Source organism: Podarcis raffonei, chromosome 14, assembly GCF_027172205.1.
Source record: "Podarcis raffonei isolate rPodRaf1 chromosome 14, rPodRaf1.pri, whole genome shotgun sequence".
NCBI classification, from domain to species: Eukaryota; Metazoa; Chordata; class Lepidosauria; order Squamata; family Lacertidae; genus Podarcis; species Podarcis raffonei.
Window position 1 is genome coordinate 48,799,900 of NC_070615.1, and position 21,638 is coordinate 48,821,537.

Consider the following 21,638-nt stretch of genomic DNA (forward strand, 5'->3'; position numbering starts at 1 on the left):
TCTAAAATGAAGTGACCACAAATATTACAAAACTCTTGTCATCAAATAGCTTTTTTAAACACATAATTCCTTCTTGACTTCCCACCCTTCCTTTCCTGATGTTTTTTGGTTACTCCTTTTTAATAGCTGTTTTAGAGCACATACACTTTTATTAAGCCCCGATATCGTTAAGTCTTTCAATAATTCATTGCTTATACAGTGGCGCCTCGGTTTTCGAACGCCTCCGTAGTCGAACGTTTCGGAACTTGAACGCCGCAAACCCGGAAGTAAATGCCTCCGTTTTGAGTTTCCCATATTGAGGCTTCTGATTTGAGGCTTCCACTTTCAGTTTTCAAACATTTCGGAACTCAGATAGCCTTCCAGAACGGATTACATTTGAAAACTGAGGTGCCACTGTATTTCAAGCCCTTCCTGTGACTTCATGTATGGAGGATAGCTCAACAGATAGGCCACCAATGACGTCTCTTCCCAAATCCCCAGGCAGGCTGGCCTACCTGCATCCACCAAGCGAGGCACCTCTGAACGGATCATGCGCAGCTTCAGCCAGTCTGGGAGGAGAAGCGCCTCTTCCGATGTGTCCACCAGGAAAGCTGTGGGGAGGGGCTTCTTCTCGGGGAACCAGATGTCCAGTAGGGTGCAAAAGTCCCCGCCCCCGGCTTTAAATAAATGTTCGGAGAGTCATCTTGCTTGCCTCATACATATTTGCTACACCCCAAACCAGCCTTCGTCAACCTGGTGCTCTCCTGATGTTCTGGACCACAACTCCCCTCTCCCACTCCCGGGCTTGTTGGGGGCTTTGGGGAGGTAACAGAACAAAAGATGTTTTTTGGGGGGAGCAGCAAGCTGGTAAATGATCTTTTACTGCAACTTAAGAAACAGCATAGAGAGGGTCAGAGAAGCCGCCCCACTAAAGCCCACTCCCTATTAACACCAGAGATATGCGTGCATCAAAATCCTGCTGAAGTTCACCCAAATGTCTCTTCCCCACAAAAAAAATAACATCTTTTCCTCTATATCCATTATGCAAATCAGGCCAGCGGGCAGAATTGACTCAGCTTCTGCTAGTCATATTGAACAGGCGAGAAGCCACACAGGGTGCTCAGGTCCCATGCTGAAACAAGGACCACTTATAAACGCCATCTCCAACTGCTCAAAAGATTCCATCAATGGTGTCTCCGAAAAAGTTTACACATCACTGGGGAAGACAGGTGAACTAATGCCAGTGTACTGGAAGAAGCAAAGATCTCCAGTGTCAAAGCGATGATTTTTCAATATCAACTTCGTTGGACTGGTCATGTTGTGCGGATGCCTAATGATCATCTTCCAAAGCAACTACTCATTTCCCAACTTAAAAATGGAAAGCGTAATGCTGGTGGTCAACAAAAGAGGTTTAAAGACTGTCTCAAGGCAAATCTAAAAAAAATGTAGTATAAACACCGACAACTGGGAAACATTGGCCTGCAAGTGCTCCAATTGGAGAACAGCTTTTACCAAAGGTGTCGTTGGCTTTGAAGACACTCAAACTCAGGACGCAAGGGAGAAACGTGCTAAGAGGAAGGCACGCTTGGAAAATCCACACCGTGATCAACTCCCACCTGGAAACCAATGTCCCCACTGTGGACGGACGTGTGGATCCAGAATTGGCCTTATGGACTCATGGATTGTCTTCATGAAGGACAATTTTACTCGGCTATGAGAGATGGCCAAAGAAGATCCACTGGAAACTGCTATGTAGCCACTGCTTAAGGCACCAGAGATTTCCTCGGGCATTGGTCTCGCCTGCTTCTGCACCTATAAGGTCTAGGGACCTTTTATTGATTTATGTAGGGGGAGAAAAACCAGGAGCACCAAACTGAAATCTGCAATTGGCGCTTCATTCCACAGATTCTCTTCTTTCACAGGAGAAAGACAGAGTATCTTAGAGAAGCTTTGCAGGGATTCAAGGAGAGATCCCCCATTCCATTTGGCTCAATCAGGCATAGATCCATTAATTCCTGCCCGGGGCAAAGGAGGCTGGGCAGAGAGGCAGATCCAGCATCCACTGGAAAATACATGACCTCCATCATTCACCTTGAGGTGGTCCGAGAGTTAGCAGAATCACCATGGCATGGACGACCAGGATGTGCATCGTAGCTGTTTCTCCGGTGCTCCAGCGGAGGAATACCTGATCTTGGGACTCCGACTAGAGAGAGGCAGAGGCAGAGAGAGAAGATTGGGTAATGAAATGCAACCGCTCTTGGAGAAAAATGGCGGCTGCTCACTTGCAGAATGCTCACCCCTAAAAATCTTGCCTGGCCCCTTCCTTGGGGAGAACGTTTCTAAACCAATCCTTTTTATTTTTTTAAAAAAACCATACCTCCAAAAAGCTTTTATTGCTGGCTCTTACATTAAAAAAAGAAAACTGATCCTGTTTCTAATACATGCAATTTATTTCATTACTTTTTAAAAAATCATAAACTGCCTTGCAAGGGCTTGTCCAAAAGAGAGAGTAAACCGAAATATAGAGGGTGAATTTATTTGATAGATTTATATCAAGCCTTTTCTCCAAAATGGAGTTCAGAGAGATTTAAGGCAATGATAATGAAAATTCAGTGATCATTAAAATACATTTAAAATACACACAAAAAATCCCACCAAAAAAAATCAGTGAATCCAACACGGTAGTGATAAAACACCGTGGAATTGGATCATGCACAAATAAAAAGGTATTCAGATCTTTTTTCATTTGACACATTTGTATCTTGCTGTGATGGGATGATGAGCTGCTTGTGCATAAAGTCCTAGTCCCTCAGAGTTTGGCTAAGTCCACAAACCTCTGTCTGTGACGGAGCTCCTTAAGCATGGCTCCGTCAGTTGCTTGTAGAATCGGACAGTGGGCGTTTACGGAACTTCTTCCAGCATAAAAGTTCCTTAACGGAAACGCGTCTTCTGGACTCTCGGCGTGACAGTTTCCGGCGAGGAGTGGGTGTCCCTATGGGAGGTCCTGAAACCTCCCCGCTATTTTCGCTGGAAGTGTCTCTGAGCCCTCCCTCCGACTCACTTTCCCTTGGAGCTCTTCCTCTCCCCCTGCTGGTTCCCTCCTCAGCTGATAAGTCTCTCTCAGCCTCTGTGAGCCCTTTCACCTCCTGTTTCTCCGATGGCAGTTCCCTGACATCCACCTCCCCTCCAGGGCCCCCTTCACCACCTCCCCTTCCCTCCTCTGCGGGAGGCGAGGGAGCAAAACCCCTGAAAGAACCTCCCTCATCTTCCGAAGTTTCGAACACTTCCCTCCACCGGCTGCTGTTTCCGGTTTCTAAGTACTCCTCCTCATCGGAGTCTGTTCCTTCTTCCAACTCCGATTCCCTGAATCCTTCCAGTTCCTCCTCCTCGTCGGTGGTGCCAAAGTACTCCCTCCGGAACCTCGCTACTGGCTGAGGTTTCCTGGGGAACCTTTGGTGGAACGTTTCGATCAAGATCTCGTCACTGACCTCCTCTGCCGTCACCCAGGTGTTTTCCGACTCCGGTTCCCCTTCCCACGCGACCAAATACTCCACCTGATTACCCTTCCACCTGGAGTCGATGATCTCCGCCACATGGTTGCTGCTTTCCCTTTCTTCTAAGACTGGCCCCCGTGTGGAGACCCCTTCACCTTCCCCCCTATATGGTGACAGTAATGACCTGTGGAATACTGGGTGCAGTTTCATGTGGTTCGGTAACCGGAGTCTGAAAGCCACTGGGTTGACCTGTTGAATGACCTCAAATGGTCCCAATCTTTTGGGTCTCAATTTCTTGCAACCCCCCTTGAACGGCAACCCTTGGGTTGACAGCCAGACCTGACTCCCCACCCTAATGGTTTCACCTTCCCTTCTGCTCTTGTCTGCCTGCCTCTTATATTCTTCTTTGGCCCTTTCTAAGTTGAGTTGGAGTTGACGATGGATCGCTTCCATTTCTTCTACAAAATGTTCGGCGGCCGGGACACTCCATCTCTCCCCTCCTCGCCCTGGAAACGCCCTGGGGTGGCACCCATAATTAGCCAAAAAGGGGCTCATCCCGGTGGACACATTCTCCGCATTATTGTAGGCAAATTCCGCTAGCGCCAACTTTTCGACCCAATCGTTCTCTCTGTCATTGACATAACACCTCAGGTATTGTTGGAGGATACCGTTTGCTCTCTCCGCCTGCCCATTGGTCTCAGGGTGCCTGGCAGTCGAAAAATTGACCTCTACGTGCAGTAAGCTCATAAGTTTCCTCCAGAACCTGGACGTGAACTGTTTCCCTCTGTCGGAGACCACCCTCAAGGGGGCGCCATGCAGCCTAAAAATATGTTCTACAAACAATTTCGCTGTCTCTTCCGCCGTGACTGCATGCGAGCAAGCTACAAAGTGGCCCATCTTAGTTAACAGGTCTACTACGACCAGTATGGCGGTTTTCCCCTGGGATTTCGGCAGATCAGTCATAAAATCTATCGATACCGCCTCCCACGGTCGTTCTGGTGTGGGTAACGGTTCTAATAACCCCGCCGGCGCCCGCCTTTCTCCTTTGGCTCTCTGGCATTGGTCACACCCTCTTACATACTCCCGTACATCCTCCCTCACCTTGGGCCACCAAAATTCCCTGGTCACCAACCACATGGTCTTGTGTTGCCCAAAATGCCCCGCTGTGGGGTTGTCGTGCAGCTGTTTGAGTACTCTCCCCCTCAATTCCCCTTCGGGTATATAAAGTGCCCCTTTGTAATACAATACCCCGTTTCTTTCTTCAAAACCTCCAGGGTCTTCTCCCTCTCTCCTTAAACCTCTGAGCTTATTCTGGGCGTATTCATCATTCACCGTTCCCTCTACCAGTTCCCTTTGCCCCACCCAGGCCGCCCCACACACCCAGCGGTCCTCTGGGATGATATGTCTCTCTTCAGGTGCTCCCTCCCCCTCCAAATATTCAGGTTTGCGTGAGAGAGCGTCCGCTCTGACGTTTTCTGGACCTGGCACATAGCAAATTTCAAAATGGAATTTGGAGAACTCCTGGGCCCACCTCACTTGTCGTTGGTTGAGCACTCGTGCCGTTCTCCAATACTCCAAATTCTTGTGGTCCGTACACACTTGCACCTTATGCTGTGCACCAATTAGTAAATGTCTCCATCTCCGGAATGCTTCGTGAATGGCGAGTAGTTCTCGGTCATATACGGTGTAGTTCCTCTCGGATTTGTTTAGCTTACGCGAAAAGAAGGCACACGGTCTCCACTCCGACTTATTCTTCCCCGGCTGAAGAAGCACCGCCCCCACCGCCCGGTCTGATGTATCAGTTTCCACTCTCATTGGTTTTTGTAAATCCACATGCAGGAGCTGTTCTTCCAAAGCGAATGCCCTTTTCAATTCCTCAAATGCTTGCTCCGCCTCCGCCGTCCAAACAAATTTCTTCTTGCTGCTGAGACAGTCCGTGATGGGAGCCATTAAGTGGGCAAAGTTCTTGATGAACTTACGGTAAAAGTTCCCAAATGCTAAGAACCTTTGCACATCCTTTTTCGTTTTCGGTGTCTTCCATTCCAGCACCGCCTGGACCTTGCCTGGATCCATGGCTAATCCCTTGTCTGACAAGCGGTACCCCAGGAATTCCACCTCCTTGGTGTGAAACTGACACTTCTCCAATTTCACCCACAGCTGGTTTGCTTGCAGTTGGCTCAGCACTTCCCTGACATCCTTTACATGCTGCTCCTCATTTTCTGAATATATCAACACGTCATCTAGGAAGGCCATGCAATTCTTGTAGAGCAGAGGTCGCAGGACGTGGTTCATGAACGATTGAAAACATGCTGAGCCTGATTGTAATCCGAAGGGCATAACTAAATATTCAAAAGCCCCCAAAGGGGTGAACATGGTGGTTTTCCATTCATCCCCTTTCCTTATCCGTATCAGGTTGTATGCCCCTCTCAGGTCCAGTTTAGTGAATATCTTTCCCTTCCTCACCCTGGTCAAAATGTCATCAATTCTGGGCATGGGGAAAGCCACTGGTTCTGACACTGCATTTGAGGCTCTAAAGTCCACTACAAGTCTGGGTTTATCCGTGTGTTTTTTGTCCACAAAAAACACTGGGCTGCCCCCCACCGCTCTGGACTCTCTGATGAAGCCTCTCTTCAGGTTTTTATCAATAAACTCCCTTAACTCCTGCATTTCCCTGTCTGACATGGCGTACAGCTTGCCCACTGGAAGCTGGGCTCCAGGGACCAGGTTGATTTGGCAGTCAAAGGCTCTATGCGGTGGTAGTTTATCTGCTTCCCTTTCGCTGAAGACCTTGCTCAGGTCAGCGTATTGTTTGGGCACCTTCCCTTTGTCCGTTACTTCCGTCCCTGCTAAAAAGGCTTTTGCCCCTTCCGGCGCCTTTCCCTCTCTGCAGTGTTCCAGGCAATGTGCTGACCCAAAGGAGACCACTCTCTGATGCCAACCCACTAGCGGATCATGCAACGCTAGCCAGCTCATTCCCAAAATAATGGGAGCCCCTCCCAGGGTGGCCACATTGAACGCTATCCTTTCGGTGTGCCTGGCCACCCTCATAACCATTGGGACGGTCTGTAGGCTAACTTCTCCCAACAGCTCCCTCCCATCGATCGTGGTCACCTGCAGGGGGTTGCTTAAAGGGAGTATCTGTATCTGGTGTTCAGCTGCAAACTCCTTACTCATAAAATTACAGGAGCTGCCTGAGTCCAATAGCGCCTTTGTCTTTAGTGGGTGTCCGTTTGCCAGCTCTAGCAACACCTCTATCACTAGGGCTGGTCTTGGAGGTTCCGGCGTGGGCACTTTTACTGCTCCTTGGCCTGGCTGCTGTGCCCTGACGGTGGCAGCCAGGCGTTGGCTTTTACTTGCTCCTGGACTCCCTCCTCCTTTCCCCCAACAGCTCCCGCCATCCCTTGCCATTCCTTTCTTTGCGGGCAGACTCTGGCAAAGTGACCTGGCTGCTGGCAGAGATAACATTTCTTGGTGCTCTTCCCCTCCTTCTTCCGCCCTTCACTGGGATTTGAAACTGCGCGCGCGCGCGCTGTTCCAATTTCCGTCGGCTCTCCTGGCGGGAAATTTGGCTCCGGAATCTCTGGAATGCGGAAATCCCTCCAACGCTCTCCTTTCCCTTCCCGCTTCTCCAAGGCTCTCGCCTCCTGGCGCGCTCCAATGGTCAGCACTGATTTGGTCAGCTGGTCCATAGACTCCGCCCTGGGCGCCCGGGAAAGTTCGTCTTTCACCGCCGAAGAAAGCCCCTCTTCGAAAAGCATTTGAATGGGTTCCGCCCATAGGTCCCACCCCAATTTATGTATCAGCATGGTAAACCCAGTCCAGTACTCACGAACCGATCGGCTCCCCTGTTTACAAGCCATCAACTGTCTGCGCACCACTCCCTGCTCAATCTCGCTGGAAAACATCAAATCCATGGCGCGAAAAAACTTCCTCGTGTCCTTCAGCATTTCACTATTCCCTGCCATCAGGGGTCTAACCCAGTCTCTCGCCCCCCCTTTGAGATGGCCAACCACAAACGCCACTCGCGATGCCTCGTCGGGAAAGTCGTCAAACTGCAGATTGAGAGCATACTGCATCTCTGTCCTAAAGGCTTGATAGTTCCTGGGGTCCCCCCCAAACTTCTGCACCAATCCTGGCATCTTTCTTGCTAGTGGGGCGCCTTTTGCCTTTTCTGCATCCTGCGCCCTCCTTTCCTCTAGCCTCGCCGTTTGCAGCGCTAGCTGGACCTCCAACACCCGGTACCTTTCTTCCAGGCTTGGACCCTCTCCAGCTCCTCCTGCTCCCCCGGTTCCGGCTGGGTTGCTCATGATGCCTCTCTGCACAAGCTGCTTTCAGGGACTGTCCGATTGCTGTGATGGGATGATGAGCTGCTTGTGCATAAAGTCCTAGTCCCTCAGAGTTTGGCTAAGTCCACAAACCTCTGTCTGTGACGGAGCTCCTTAAGCATGGCTCCGTCAGTCGCTTGTAGAATCGGACAGTGGGCGTTTACGGAACTTCTTCCAGCATAAAAGTTCCTTAACGGAAACGCGTCTTCTGGACTCTCGGCGTGACAGTTTCCGGCGAGGAGTGGGTGTCCCTATGGGAGGTCCTGAAACCTCCCCGCTATTTTCGCTGGAAGTGTCTCTGAGCCCTCCCTCCGACTCACTTTCCCTTGGAGCTCTTCCTCTCCCCCTGCTGGTTCCCTCCTCAGCTGATAAGTCTCTCTCAGCCTCTGTGAGCCCTTTCACCTCCTGTTTCTCCGATGGCAGTTCCCTGACACTTGCGTTTCCAACAACAAATGTTGAGCTCACAATAATCTCAACAGCATTAAAAAAAAAAAATCACAAACATTGCAATCATTATAATATCAAACCCAATTGCATATAAATAAAGTAAACAACAATAATAAATTTCTCAAAACAATGACACAATTCAATAAAGGCATCATAACTTGTAGTTACTTCCTAATCGCAGGGAACCCTACTGCAAAACAACAACAAAGTAGATTAGCTGTGTGTCCTGTTGGTTTTCAAACGAACTGTTTTGCAACGCTGCAATGGATGGAAGCCTCATTCCCTGAACGTGAATTGTAGACACTTACACAGAATGATACATTCTTTTCTGTGGAGGCAGACCAAATCATTTGGGAGGGAATGCCAAAGACATGGGGCTGCCACCAAGAAAGCCCTGACTCGTGTCACTGTCCTTCTCCCAGCCTCTGTCCCGGGCAGGACGATGAGCAGGACTTTCCCCCATGACCGTAACGCACGGGGTCACTGAGTAACAGGGCAGGCGCTCCTCCAGGGACTCGGCGGGAAGGAGAGGGCCACTCACCCAGCTGTAGACCTCCTCGCCCTCTTTGCTCTGGCGCATGCGCTTGATGTAGCGGGAGAAGACGGAGAGCAAGGCCACCAGCACGGCGTCAGACTCTGAGCTGTAGGAGAGCTTCGAGAAGAGGTGGGTCATGATGGTGGACCGTTCCACAATCAGCCTGGCCACGTCCTGAGAAAGTCAATGGCAAACAAGGCATGAGAGCTGCACTGGCTCCCGGTGTAGTACAGGATCAGGTTCAAGGTGCTGGTTTTAACCTTTAAAGCCCTATACGGCCTAGGACCCTCGTACCTATGGGACCGCCTCTCCTGGTATGTCCCATGGAGGACCTTACGGTCCTCAAACAAAAACATCTTGGAGGTCCCGGGCCACAGAGAGGTTAGGCTGGCCTCAACCAGAGCCAGGGCTTTTTCGGCTGTGGCCCCGACCTGGTGGAACACTCTGCCACAAGAGACTAGGGCCCTGCGGGACTTGACATCTTTCCGCAGGGCCTGCAAGACAGAGCTGTTCCACCAGGCCTTTGGCCGAGGCACAGCCTGACCCCCTCCTTTGGCAATCCTCACAGAACTCTAGCCCAATGGTTGCCATTAATCTGATTTGAACTGATTTTGTAATGAAATGATTTTAGTCATTTAGATCATTTTACTGTTGTTAGCCGCTCTGAGCCCGGCTTCGGCTGGGGAGGGCGGGATATAAATAAAAAATTATTATTATTATTATTATTAACGAGAGGCTGTGAGATCAGGCCAAAGGCCCACCTAGTCCAACAGGGGGGAGTTCCAAGATGGCGACGGCTTAGCAAGCAGGCTTCGGAGCTCCGCAAATAACAGGACTGTAATTAGCGTTGGTTGCTACCCAGGGAAGTAATTTTTCCTTTTTTTACTTCTCTACTTTTAAACTTACCAACCTACTGAGATTCTATCAGCACCTTCTTGTCTATGCTATGAGAAACATCTTGGGCAAGTTCTGTGAAGCATCCTGGGCAGGCCGCCAGTTGCTAGCTATTAACTGCCAGCTCCCTTCTATACTTTGTTCCTGGAACTCCTGGCAGTCACCACACAGAGAAGCTCTTAAATTGAACAAACAGAGCACTTTCTATTTTTTCTCTCTTCTTCAGTTGGGGAAACCTCTCCTTGTTTACTCCCCACGGTGACGCTACGCCTGCTAGTAAATGCCACAGGGACTCAGAGGATGTAGCTCTCTCACCGGTTCCCAAACAATCTAAAATAGAGGACTTTTTAAAACAAATCTGCTTTTATGGTTCCAACAAAAAACCAGTTTTCTCCCCTTGAAGATGACTGTGAGTGTGGGGAGAATATTCAAGGTGAGAGCGTGGACCTGGATCCAGAAATGGGGCAAGTTGATCCTGTGCCACTAAGAGAGGATGGAATAGCAAGCAGGGAGAGCACCCAACCACCGTATTTTTCGCTCCATAAGACGCATGTAGTTTTTGGAGGAGGAAAACAAGAAAAAAGTATTCTGAATCCCAGAAGCCAGAACAGCAAGAGGGATTGCTGCGCAGCGAAAGGAGCGATCCCTCTTGCTGTTCTGGCTTCTGGGATAGCTGTGCAGCCTGAATTCGCTCCATAAGATGCACACACACTTCCCCTTACTTTTTAGGAGGGAAAAAGTGAGTCTTATAGAGCAAAAAATACGGTAACTCTAATTGCAAGAACCGTTGAGCATATCTTTCAACAAATTAGAGGTATTGCCTCTCAAATTGTTACGAAAAAGGAGCAATGCAGCAGAGTGCTCCAGGTGGCTGGAAAGCCAAACAGGATGTTGATGTTTTGGGACTGTACCGTGGGAACAAAGGACAGTCTATTCAGTGTACTGAGCACCAGATGTTAGCTCAGAGTGTCATATGATCTGTACTGGAAGTACATGGGAGGAGTTATTTTCTCTCTGCTGTTGGTGTTAAGAGAGAGCAGTCACGTTTCTCTGTACTGCTGGAAAGACAGGAATAAAGGCATGTAAATACATTTCTGTCTGTCTCTCTCCCCTCCCTGGGGATGGTAGGGGAGGAGTGGTGTGTTCTTCTCACGTTGAGGAGGATCGCCGATAGAGATCTCGCCTGATTTTGCCGGGAGTTGCAGACAGGGAGGTCAACAAGGAATGCAAGCCGGGCACCTGGAGGGTGGCCAATTCCTCTGACTTTTGGCTTGATTCCCAATTATCCAAAGAGGTCCACAGGTTATCAGTTAATAACAGTTAATAACAAGCAGGCATTAATAGAACACACCTAGTCCAACATCCTGTTCTCACAGTGGCCAACCAGACAACCGCAGGAAACCTGAAGGAAACAGGAGCTCTCTGCCCCTTCTGCAGCTTCCAGCAGCTGGTTTTCGGAAGCCCATTGCGGTGGAACCTTGGTTCTCGAACTTAATCCGTCCTGGAAGTCCGTTCGACTCCCAAAAACATTCGGAAACCAAGGTGCGGCTTCCGATTGGCTGCAGGAGCTTCCTGCACTCAATTGGAAGCAGTGGCCGATGTTCGGGTTCCAAAGAACGTTCCAAACCAGAACATTTACATCCGGATTTGCGGCGTACGGGAGCCAAAACGTTAGAGCTGCAAGGCGTTCGACAACCAAGGTACGACTGGACTTAGAAGAGGCGCCAGGTACCTGTGGCCCTCCAGATGTGTTTGAACTCCAGCTCCCATCAGCCCTCCCAGTGCGGCCAGTAGTGAGGGGTGATGGGAGCTGCAGTCCAGCAATGTCCCCAAAGAACCCGGTATGAAGAACACATGGCCGAGGAGAACGTTAAGAGGGAACCACCACAGAGCTGTGTGTTCGGCCCTTAAAACGGAAGGCCTCTCTCTCACCAGCGCGAGGTCGTTGTGCTGTCCCTGTTCCTCCACTGGAGCATGCTGGGAAAGGTAAACCAAGTAAGCACTGATCGTCTGAGGATCCGTCTCCATGTGGATGGCCTGGAAATGGCAGAAAGAAATGGGTTTCTCAGCCTCAAGAGGGCTCAACACTAACTAACGGATAATTGGAAACCCTTTTTATTTTATTTCTCTCTCTTTCCTTTCTTTTTTCCTTTCTTTTATTAAAGATTTTATTGCTTTACAGAAGTATGTGTAATGTCTCTCATATTTTTTTCATGTAACATTTTTACAAATCAGTTTCATTTGTTGAGACATTGGGGGGGTGGCGATGTTTCTATTATGCTTAACGTATGTAGGGTTTGGTGTCAGCGTTGCTCGCGCTGTTCACTTGTGTTCCTTTGGTGGTGAGAGAGGTTGGGGTTGGCCTAGGGTGTGGCTGTTCATTTGTGGTTGGCTGTGGTGGTCTTTGTTTTCGTATGTGAGTGGGGTGGGTGGGTGTTTTGGATCAGGTTAGCCATATTGATTTGTATGCTGTTGGTGGATTATTGTTATTGTCTTGTTGGGCTGTGTTTCTTTTTTCTTTCTTTTGCTTCTGGTGTGTGTGTATGTGTGTCCTCTACTCTGGGTCAATGAGGAACCTGTGTAAGAGGCAGGGAAGGGAAGATCTCCAAGGGTGGGAGACTAGGAGGAGAAACTGGAAGCTCCCAGGTGAGAGCTGGGGGTGTCTGTGTGTCCAGCCCCTTCTGGGTGAAATAAGGATTAAGATAGCTCCATCCAAGACATGAGGGATAATAGCAACAACCGGGGGAAAGAAAGACATAACATCTTTCAAAGACAGGAAGAAACACCGCGGACAGAATAACCACCGCACACAGGAAGAACAAGGATCTAGTTTTGAGTTCCTCACTTGCAGTTTTATAAATCATTTAATGGGTCGACACAAATAGAAGTGATTAATATTGCAGTTGTTGTATGAGGGATTATTATTATGACCCGAATGTAATTGAAATTAATAAGATTTTGGAACCCAGAAATAAAGGAAATAATCAAACCATCAAATTTAGCATGCCACCTTATCTAAATTATATAATTCAGTATTTGAACAATTGGTATTAATAATTGTATTATAAATTGGTATTGTTATAATGAGGCTATTATGGGACTGTAATTGAAAAACTAATAAAACTAAAATATTAATAATAAAAATAAAACTCTTTTAAAAATAATTAAGGATTAAAATCTACCTTTGAGAGAGGGCTTTGTATTTTTTCTTTCTTTCTTTCTTCATTTTTATTTAGATTACTTTCAGTAAAATTTATGGGGAGGGGGGAAGAGGGCCCAGTACTGCTTTTCTAGCTATGTAGCACGTGGACTGGGGCTCGTCAGAGGATGCCCTGGGGTCAAACCCATCAGCTCTTAGATAGATACAGTGGTGCCCCGCAAGACGAATGCCTCGCAAGAAAAAAACCTCACTAGACGAAAGGCTTTTCCGTTTTTTGAGTCGTTCCGCAAGACGAATTTCCCTATGGGCTTGCTTCGCAAGACGAAACGTCTTGCGAGTTCTTGCGAGTTTGTTTCCTTTTTCTTAAAGCCGCTAAGCCGTTAATAGCCGCTAAGCCGTTAATAGCCGCTAAGCTGCTAAGCCGCTAAGAGCCGCTAAGCCGCTAATAGCCGTGCTTCGCAAGACGAAAAAACCGCAAGACGAAGAGACTCGCGGAACGGATTAATTTTGTCTTGTGAGGCACCACTGTAGATAATTTATTACGGTGAAAGACCAGCTTGCCATCAGTTCCTTACAAGGTGAAGGCCAGCATTTTGAACTAAACCGAGAAACAAGTCGGATTAGCAACCGAGTCCTGAAATGGAGCCATTTTCCGTGTCACCCCGAGCAGGAGATCTTACCTGCTGCAAAGCAACAGCAGTGGCGGCCCTAACGCTGTCAAACAAGGGCAGTTTGGGCAAGTCACGTAGGAGCCACTGGTAGCCCTGCAGGAGCTCTGAGTCCCCAGAATCTTCCTCCATAGGGTGGTCCTTCTCCTCTCTGTCACGGAGTCCTCCTTCTGAAAGCACCAAAGAAAGGCCCTGCAGGAAGGACAGAGGCAGATTAATACAATACAGAGACCACTAAGAACTGCAGAGTTGGAAGGGACCCTGAGGGTCATCCAGTCCAACCCCCTGCAATGCAGAAATCTCAACTGAAGAGTCCATGGCAGTGTCAGGAGCTCAGCCCTACACTCGAGTAGGACCCTGGCAGAGACTGGCGTGTTCTCTCCCTCCTGGTCGATCATTCGGGAGCTTCAAAAGCTTTCTTCAGCCTGAACATCACAGTGACCAATGCCAACAGACACCGGCACACTTAGGGATCCACGGTCTTTGCAGCTTGCATGACAGATCTCAGTAACTCAGCATTTTGGCTAATCTACTTTATTTACATATAAACACACACGGAGCACTGCAACATGGCTCCCTCTCTCTCTAGCATCAGACAGCAAAGAACAAAGGACAACAGTCCCACTTCACGGAACGCAGTCACTCAAACATCCTGTCTCCCTCACTTCCCACTCTGTGGAGTCAAAATGTATCACATCATGTGAAAGACAACAATCCCATGACTGCAATCACGGAGCGGGAATTCTAACAGACAGATGGCCGTCTAACCTCTACTTAAAAAAGCTCCAAGAAAGGAAAGTCCGCAACCTCCAGACGGAGACCGTTCCTCTGTCGAACAGCTCTTACTGTCAGGACGTTCTTCCTGATGTTGAGTCGGAACCGCCTTTCTTGTAACTTGAAGCCATTGGTTTGGGTCTCCCCTCAGGAGCAGGAGAAGATAAGCTTGTTCCCTCTTCCATGTGACAGTCCTTGAGGTATTTGAAGACGGCTATCCTGTCTCCTCTCAGCCTCCCCTTTTCCCAGGCTAAACATACCCAATTCCCTCAATCACTCCTCATAAGGCTCGGCGGCAAAACTATCTTTCAAAGAAGCCAACAAAGGGAGTAAAAAAACACCCTCTAAACCCTAAACAGTCTAGTGAGGGCTGCATTTGCTCAGAAGCCGTGGAATAATAATAATAATAATAATAATAATAATAATAATAATAATAATAAAAAAAAAAAACTGGAATGGAGAGTTGACTGAAGACCCTGCTTAACTCTCCATCAGCTTAGGATTTAATAATATATCGCCATGTTTTGCTGCACTCGTTGTGCTCACTGCCATTTGAATCTTATCCTTTTATTTGAAACCCACATCCGAATGGGTACACAGGGCAACCGATGGCCAAGCTACCAGTGGAATAAGCTGCCTGTCTTCTTGAGCTGAAGAAGCATCTTCCTATGAAGCGGTCCCGTTGTCAAGAGGCTGAAGAGAGGCCTGGTGACACCATCCTCGCCATCTTCCTTACCTTCATGGCCAGCACCCGCGAGGCCACCTGGGAGGAGCTGAGGCGCCTCAGGAAATAGTCGAGGACTTCGCACGTGGTCTGCTCGTCGGCCTTGGGTCCCAACAGCAGGTCCTGGAGGCGTCCAAGCAGCTGCCTCTGCTTCTGCTGCCTCTGTGGAGAAAGAGGTCGCCATTTCTTCCCAGCAGTTCCTAAGCTACTGGACCGCTGAGAGCTGATGTGGGGTAGTAGCTACCGTGGGAAGGCCAGGGCAAAGGAGGCTGGGGTTCAAAGAACTGCTCAGGCCCCATCTATGCCGTGCATCTGAAGAGTTATTATGCCCCTTTAAACAGTAATGGCTTCCCCCATAGATTTATGGGGGCTGCAGTTTGCTAAGGGTGCCTATCGCTCTCACAGGGCAACCATCCCCCGAGTGGTTGAGCGATCGACTCCGCTTCACAGGAAACTCTGGGGAAATGGTAGCTCTCAGAGGAACACAGCAACCTTAACAAATGGTGGCTGTCTACCAACCCTATCCAGTATGCTGGCTGAGACCCTACCTGCCCGCGGACTGTCTCGCCCGAGTGGTGCATGCTCTAGTTATCTCCCGCTTGGTCTACTGCCATGTGTTCTACCTTTGAAGGTGACTCTGAAAGTACAGCTAATCCAGAATGCGGCTGCCAGACTGGTGAATGGGTGCAGCCACCGGGACCACATAACACGGGTCCTAAAAGATCTACACTGCTTCCCAGTACATTTCTGAGTGCAATTCAAAGTGTTGGTGCTGACCTCTAAAGCTCTATGTGGCCTCAGCCCTGTATATCTGAAGCAGTGTCTCCACCCCCATTGTTCAGCCTGAGATCCAGCTTCAAGGGCGCTTTGGCAGTTCCCTCACTTGAGGGTCGATTTCCCACTGGTTGTGTCTATGTGGAGATGGCAGTACTGAATCAGTAGCTCATGTGCTTCTAGCTTGCATAAAGATTTGAGGACTGAGGTTCTTACCTCTCTAAAAAGGTAAAGGTACCCCTGCCCGTACGGGCCAGTCGTGTCCGACTCTAGGGTTGTGCGCCCATCTCACTTAAGAGGCCGGGGGCCAGCGCTGTCCGGAGACACTTCCGGGTCACGTGGCCAGCGTGACGAAGCTGCTCTGGCGAGCCGGCACCAGCGCAGCACACGGAAACGCCGTTTACCTTCCCGCTATAAAGCGGTACCTATTTATCTACTTGCACATAGGGGTGCTTTCAAACTGCTAGGTGGGCAGGAGCTGGGACTGAAAGACGGGTGCTCACCCCGTCGCAGGGATTCGAACCGCTGACCATGCGATCGGCAAGCCCTAGGCGCTGAGGTTTTACCCACAGCGCCACCCGTGTCCCTTCTTACCTCTCTACTACTATCCATAAATGGTCGCTCAACCATTGCTACTGTGCTTGCAAAAACCATTGCTACTGTGTCCTTGCAAAAACTGCAATTTTTTTAGCAGGGGCAATTAGAATAACGTCTATTGTTTGATTATTAATTTAAACCTCCAGAATGCATTTTGTGTAGTTAGGTTTTTACCTCTGTCTTCGGTAAATTTTATTTTGTTTTATTGCTATGGCTAGTGGCCGATGCAAATAGAGAGCACCTACCTCTCGTTTCTTAGCACGCTGCTCCTTGCTTTCTCCTTCCTCTTCCTCCTCGCCAGAGGCGGATTCGTCAGCGGCGTCGTGCAGAAGGAACTCACAAAGGCACTGCACCGGGAGAACATCCAAGGAGCCCTCGCTGGACTGAACCAGGTCTGCCAGCCATGGCATCGATTGCGAAGAAGCCTAAGGAAGAAGAGGGTCAGGTTTACCTGTGGGACTGCCTCAGCCCACCTAAGCCCTGAGACCTCTGGGTATAGGGAAGTATATAAATTCAATAAATAAAATAAATAAAAAATAAGCCCGCTCGGCTGCTTCAGTCTGCAAAACTGGCACTGCTACAGGTGCCACACAATACCCGCTCCACATCTGTAAGAAATCCATCTTTTGAGTGAGGCGGCTACTACACTTTGGAACTATTGATAACAGGCAGCACTCTTTATGGCGCCTGAAAAAAACATTTCTTGCTTAGGCAAGTCTACCCAAATACACAGAATGTTGACATGCCTTTAAATCTTGTTTTTAGTTTACGTGGTCTTAATTTTTCAAATGTTCTAATTGTTTTTAAGTTTTCGCTGAGAATTTTATCATTTTCTTCTCTGAGTAAATTGCTTTGAGGTGTCTTCTTTTAAAATAATCCTGCAGTGTGTACATTTTATGAAATGAATGAATGAATGGGTCTTTGAAGCTGGCTGGATCAACCCAATAACTGGGATGGTGGAGGAATTCTGCAAACAGAGGGCCACCACCAAGCAGAGGCAACCGTGTGCCGTTCCCAACACTCTACAAAAGCCGCCCCATTTCCAGCCTCACCCTTCCATTTCCTCCCAACCCTCTTTCAGTCTTGCTCCGATTGAACAATCCTTGTTCCAACATTCTCATCGCATCCAGACATTGAGTCGAACCATTTGGTGCGACCCCAAAGGCTCCCCGTTTCCTGATGGATCGCATTCAGAATGATGAAACCAAGCGGCAGCCCTCTGCTGCCTTCGATTCCCCTGCCTTCAATTCCCCCCCACATGGCACTTCCCAGCTATGGGGGTGACTCACCTGCCTCTGGATGATGTTGAGCAGGAAGTCGGGGTGTCTGCTGCGGCAGAGGAGGTGCCCCAAGCGGAGAGACTGGTTGAAGCTTTTCACCTGGTCCAGGACAGGCTGAGGTGGCCGGCGAGGGGGGCCCCTGAGAAGGGAACACAAAGGGGTCTCTTGGCTTTTCTCCCAACACTCCCCACACCTCCACTGCTTCCCTGAAGGCTGCTAAAGACCTGTCTGCCCTGAGGGAAGGCAGACGCAAGACAGCACAGGCAAAGGACAGCAAAGGACAGCCAGAGCGGCTAGGGCAAAGCTGTCAGACTGACAGTGCACAAAGAAAAAAATTATTAGTACAGTCAATAGGCTGGATGAATCCCAAGCCAAAATTAAGATTGCCGGAAGAAATATTAACAACCTCAGATATGCAGATGACACAACCTTGATGGCAGAAAGTGAGGAGGAATTAAAGAACCTTTTAATGAGGGTGAAATAGGAGAGCGCAAAATATGGTCTGAAGCTCAACATCAAAAAAACTAAGATCATGGCCACTGATCCCATCACCTCCTGGCAAATAGAAGGGGAAGAAATGGAGGCAGTGAGAGATTTTACTTTCTTGGGCTCCATGATCACTGCAGATGGTGACAGCAGTCACGAAATTAAAAGACGCCTGCTTCTTGGGAGAAAAGCAATGACAAACCTAGACAGCATCTTAAAAAACAGAGACATCACCATGCCGACAAAGGCCCATATAGTTAAAGCTATGGTTTTCCCAGTAGTAATGTATGGAAGTGAGAGGTGGACCATAAAGAAGGCTGGTCGCCGAAGAATGGATGCTTTTGAATTATGGTGCTGGAGGAGACTCTTGAGAGTCCCATGGACTGCAAGGAGATCAAACCTATCCATTCTGAAGGAAATCAGCCCTGAGTGTTCACTGGAAGGACAGATCGTGAAGCTGAGGCTCCAATACTTTGGCCACCTCATGAGAAGAGAAGACTCCCTAGAAAAGACTCTGATGTTGGGAAAGATGGAGGGCGCAAGGAGAAGGGGACGACAGAGGACGAGATGGTTGGACAGTGTTCTGGAAGCTACAAACATGAGTCTGACCAAACTGCGGGAGGCAGTGGAAGACAGGAGTGCCTGGCGTGCTCTGGTCCAGGGGGTCACGAAGAGCCGGACACGACTAAACGACTAAACAACAACCACCTCATGTTACGTTTACTTCAGGTTGAATGTTTTCAGGTTGCGTCCCGTGGCGACCCGGAAGTACTGGAAATGGTTACTTCCGGGTTTCACCACTCTTTGCCACTGGCGCATGCGCAGACGCGCAAAATGACATCACGCACATGTGTAGAAGCAGCGAATCGCGACCTGCGCATGCACAGACGCGGGTTGCGTTCTGCTCATGTTGCGAACGGGCCTCCGGAATGGATCCCGTTCGCAACCAGAGATACCATGGTATTAGTACTGGCTGCCAGCTGCCCTGAGGGGACTCTGTCGCTCTCTACATTTTCCGCTTATTTGATCTATTCGTATCCCGCCTTCCTTCCGAAGTTGGGATGCAAGGTGGCTAACACCATTATAAAATGCACAGAACACAAATTACTTAAAATCAGGAGTTGAAATATCTTAAAAAGCAATTGAAAACCCTGCCAGCAGTCCAGGGTTCAGCATCGACAGCACCTTTGTTTCCAAAGGCTGGTCTGAACAGGAAGGTTTAGCCGGCCAGCAGAAGGATGACAAGGAAGGAGCCAGACTAGCCTCTCTCGGGAGGGAACCACACAATTTGGGATCAGCAGAAAAGGCTCTCTCTCTCTCTCTCTCTCTCTCTCATATCGCCAACCGTGCCTCTGATGCTGATGAGACCAGGAGAAGGTGCTCACTCGAGACTCTTAGCACCCAGGCAGCTTTGTATAGAGAGATATGGTATTTCAGGTAGCCTGCACCCAAGGCGTACAATGTTTTATGTATTATACTGAATAATTTTATTTGTTTTAGTGTTTTAATCATTTCAGTCATACCTTGGGTTACAGATGCTTCAGGTTGTGTTTTTTCAGGTTACAGACGCTCCGAAACCTGAAAGTACCGGAACGGGTTACTTCCGGGTTTCGGAGGTCGCACATGCACAGAAGCGCTAAATCGTGCTTTGCACATGCGCAGAAGTGCCGAAACGCAACCCCCGCCTGTGCAGACGCGGCGCTGTGGGTTGTGAACGTGCATCCCGCACGGATCACGTTCGCAACCCGAGCGTCCACTGTATTATGACAATTTTATTATTTATACCCTGCCCATTTGGCTGGGTTGCCCCGGCCGCTCACAGCAGCTTCCAACACATAAAAAGACAATAAATCACCAAACATGAAAAACTTCCCCATACAAGGCTGCTTTCAGAGGTCTTCCAAGAGGTGTCTGATGGGAGGGTGTTCCACAGGGAGGGCTCTTGAATCCCCACCACCCCCCACACCTTCATTTATGGTACATCCCATGATTTCCCCCCACTCTGAAAGACCTGAACTTGTGTCACATTCTCCTTTGGAATACAATACCCATCCACCCCAACCGGCACAGTTCGAATCATACGGAGGGTGCCGGGTTGGAGAAGGCTGCCCTGGGGGATAAGAGACCACTTACTGGGGATCCAGGCTGGTGAGCTGAGACAGCAGGAGGCTGCTGCTCTCCGTGATGGTCTGCTTTGTTGATGCCGCCGCCAGGTGGCCCTCGAAAGCAAGGATTTCTTGCTTCTCCCGCTGCGAGATCTGAAGTTCGCGGCTGATCATTTCCGTGCGGGTCTCTTCGTCCGTCAGAGTGCAAGGAGGGTAGGAGTAATTGCTGAGAGGGGGAATATATGACCACAGGAGAAGATCAACAATGTTCCCTGGAATCTGGCAGAAATGACCGGCAGAATCCGAGACCAGGGAGAAGAGTCGGTGGAAGAAGATTGGAAGAAATTTAAAGACTATTTACAGAAACATTGCAAAATTAATGAATGTAAAATGATGTTGGATTGAAAGTTATGTGGTTTTTAGTTATAATACTATAAGGAGTATGAAAAAATGGACTATTAATAAGCAAAAATCTAATCTTACATTATTTTAAGATTAAAGATTAGGATAAGCAAAGAGGGGAAGGATTTGCTGAACTGATAAATTAAACTGGAATACAAAAAGGGAGGTTAGAGGAGGTCCAGAAAATTAAGTAAATGAAAGAATGTAATGGAAAGATGGAATTGGTTTTTTTTATTTTTATTTTTATTTTTTCATTTTGTAAAACTTTAATAAATATTTTATAAAAAAAAAAACAATGTTCCCTGGAATCACATTCCAGAGGTCAGGCATCACCACCCAAAAGGCCCTGATGTTAAGAGGACATAAAACCAACCTCAGGAGCACAGAGCACTGTAAAGAGTGCCTCTTTTGAGGGTAAAAGCTGCTCAGTCAGAGCTATCAGAAACTCTTGCCCTGCCTTCCCAGCCCTTCCCATTTTGAGTTTCCATCTGTGGTCAGGACAGGAGGACACCTCCTGTGCTAATCTTCAACCTTCAGCTGGTTCCCCCACTCTTTTAATGGTAACGCAGCACCCACCTGCAGCCAGAAATTGTACAATCCGTTTGGCCCACTCGGGAATCAGTCTCCACATCCTGCCCTATGTACAGACTAAGCTTCAGCTCCCCAAAATAGGCGGGATTAGCATACTTACTTTGTCATGGCCATTTCCATGAGCATCTTTAGCGTGGGGTACTCGTCCCAGGCAGCCAGACCTAAGACACAAGCGGGGGGGGGGGGAGAGAATTGAGATGGCACCATGCAGAACAGCCAGAGGTTTGAACACAGCTCTCTGCAGTACTCTGCCCAATGACACACCTCTCCCCAGTAGATCACGTGTTATTTTTGGCTGTCAGTTCCTTCCTTGAACTGGTGCCTTCTAGAAGTCGTTGGAATACAATTCCCATCACTCTCAGCTAATACACACACACACACACACACACACACACACACATAT

General features: G+C 48.7%; 1 protein-coding gene across 1 annotated transcript in view; it reads right to left on the bottom strand.

Annotated features, from left to right (window-relative positions):
• The window catches only part of INTS1 (integrator complex subunit 1), an 86,694-nt gene that overhangs the window by 36,917 nt on the left and 28,139 nt on the right, over positions 1 to 21,638 (bottom strand). Inside the window, exons 17-26 of the mRNA XM_053365527.1 lie at positions 21,336 to 21,396; positions 20,271 to 20,468; positions 17,661 to 17,790; positions 16,617 to 16,796; positions 15,013 to 15,162; positions 13,515 to 13,694; positions 11,607 to 11,711; positions 8,787 to 8,954; positions 2,071 to 2,182; positions 495 to 656 (exon numbers count right to left, since the gene is read on the bottom strand). Coding sequence (XP_053221502.1) covers positions 495 to 656; positions 2,071 to 2,182; positions 8,787 to 8,954; positions 11,607 to 11,711; positions 13,515 to 13,694; positions 15,013 to 15,162; positions 16,617 to 16,796; positions 17,661 to 17,790; positions 20,271 to 20,468; positions 21,336 to 21,396 — 1,446 coding nt within the window. The remainder of the gene's footprint in view (positions 1 to 494; positions 657 to 2,070; positions 2,183 to 8,786; positions 8,955 to 11,606; positions 11,712 to 13,514; positions 13,695 to 15,012; positions 15,163 to 16,616; positions 16,797 to 17,660; positions 17,791 to 20,270; positions 20,469 to 21,335; positions 21,397 to 21,638) is intronic.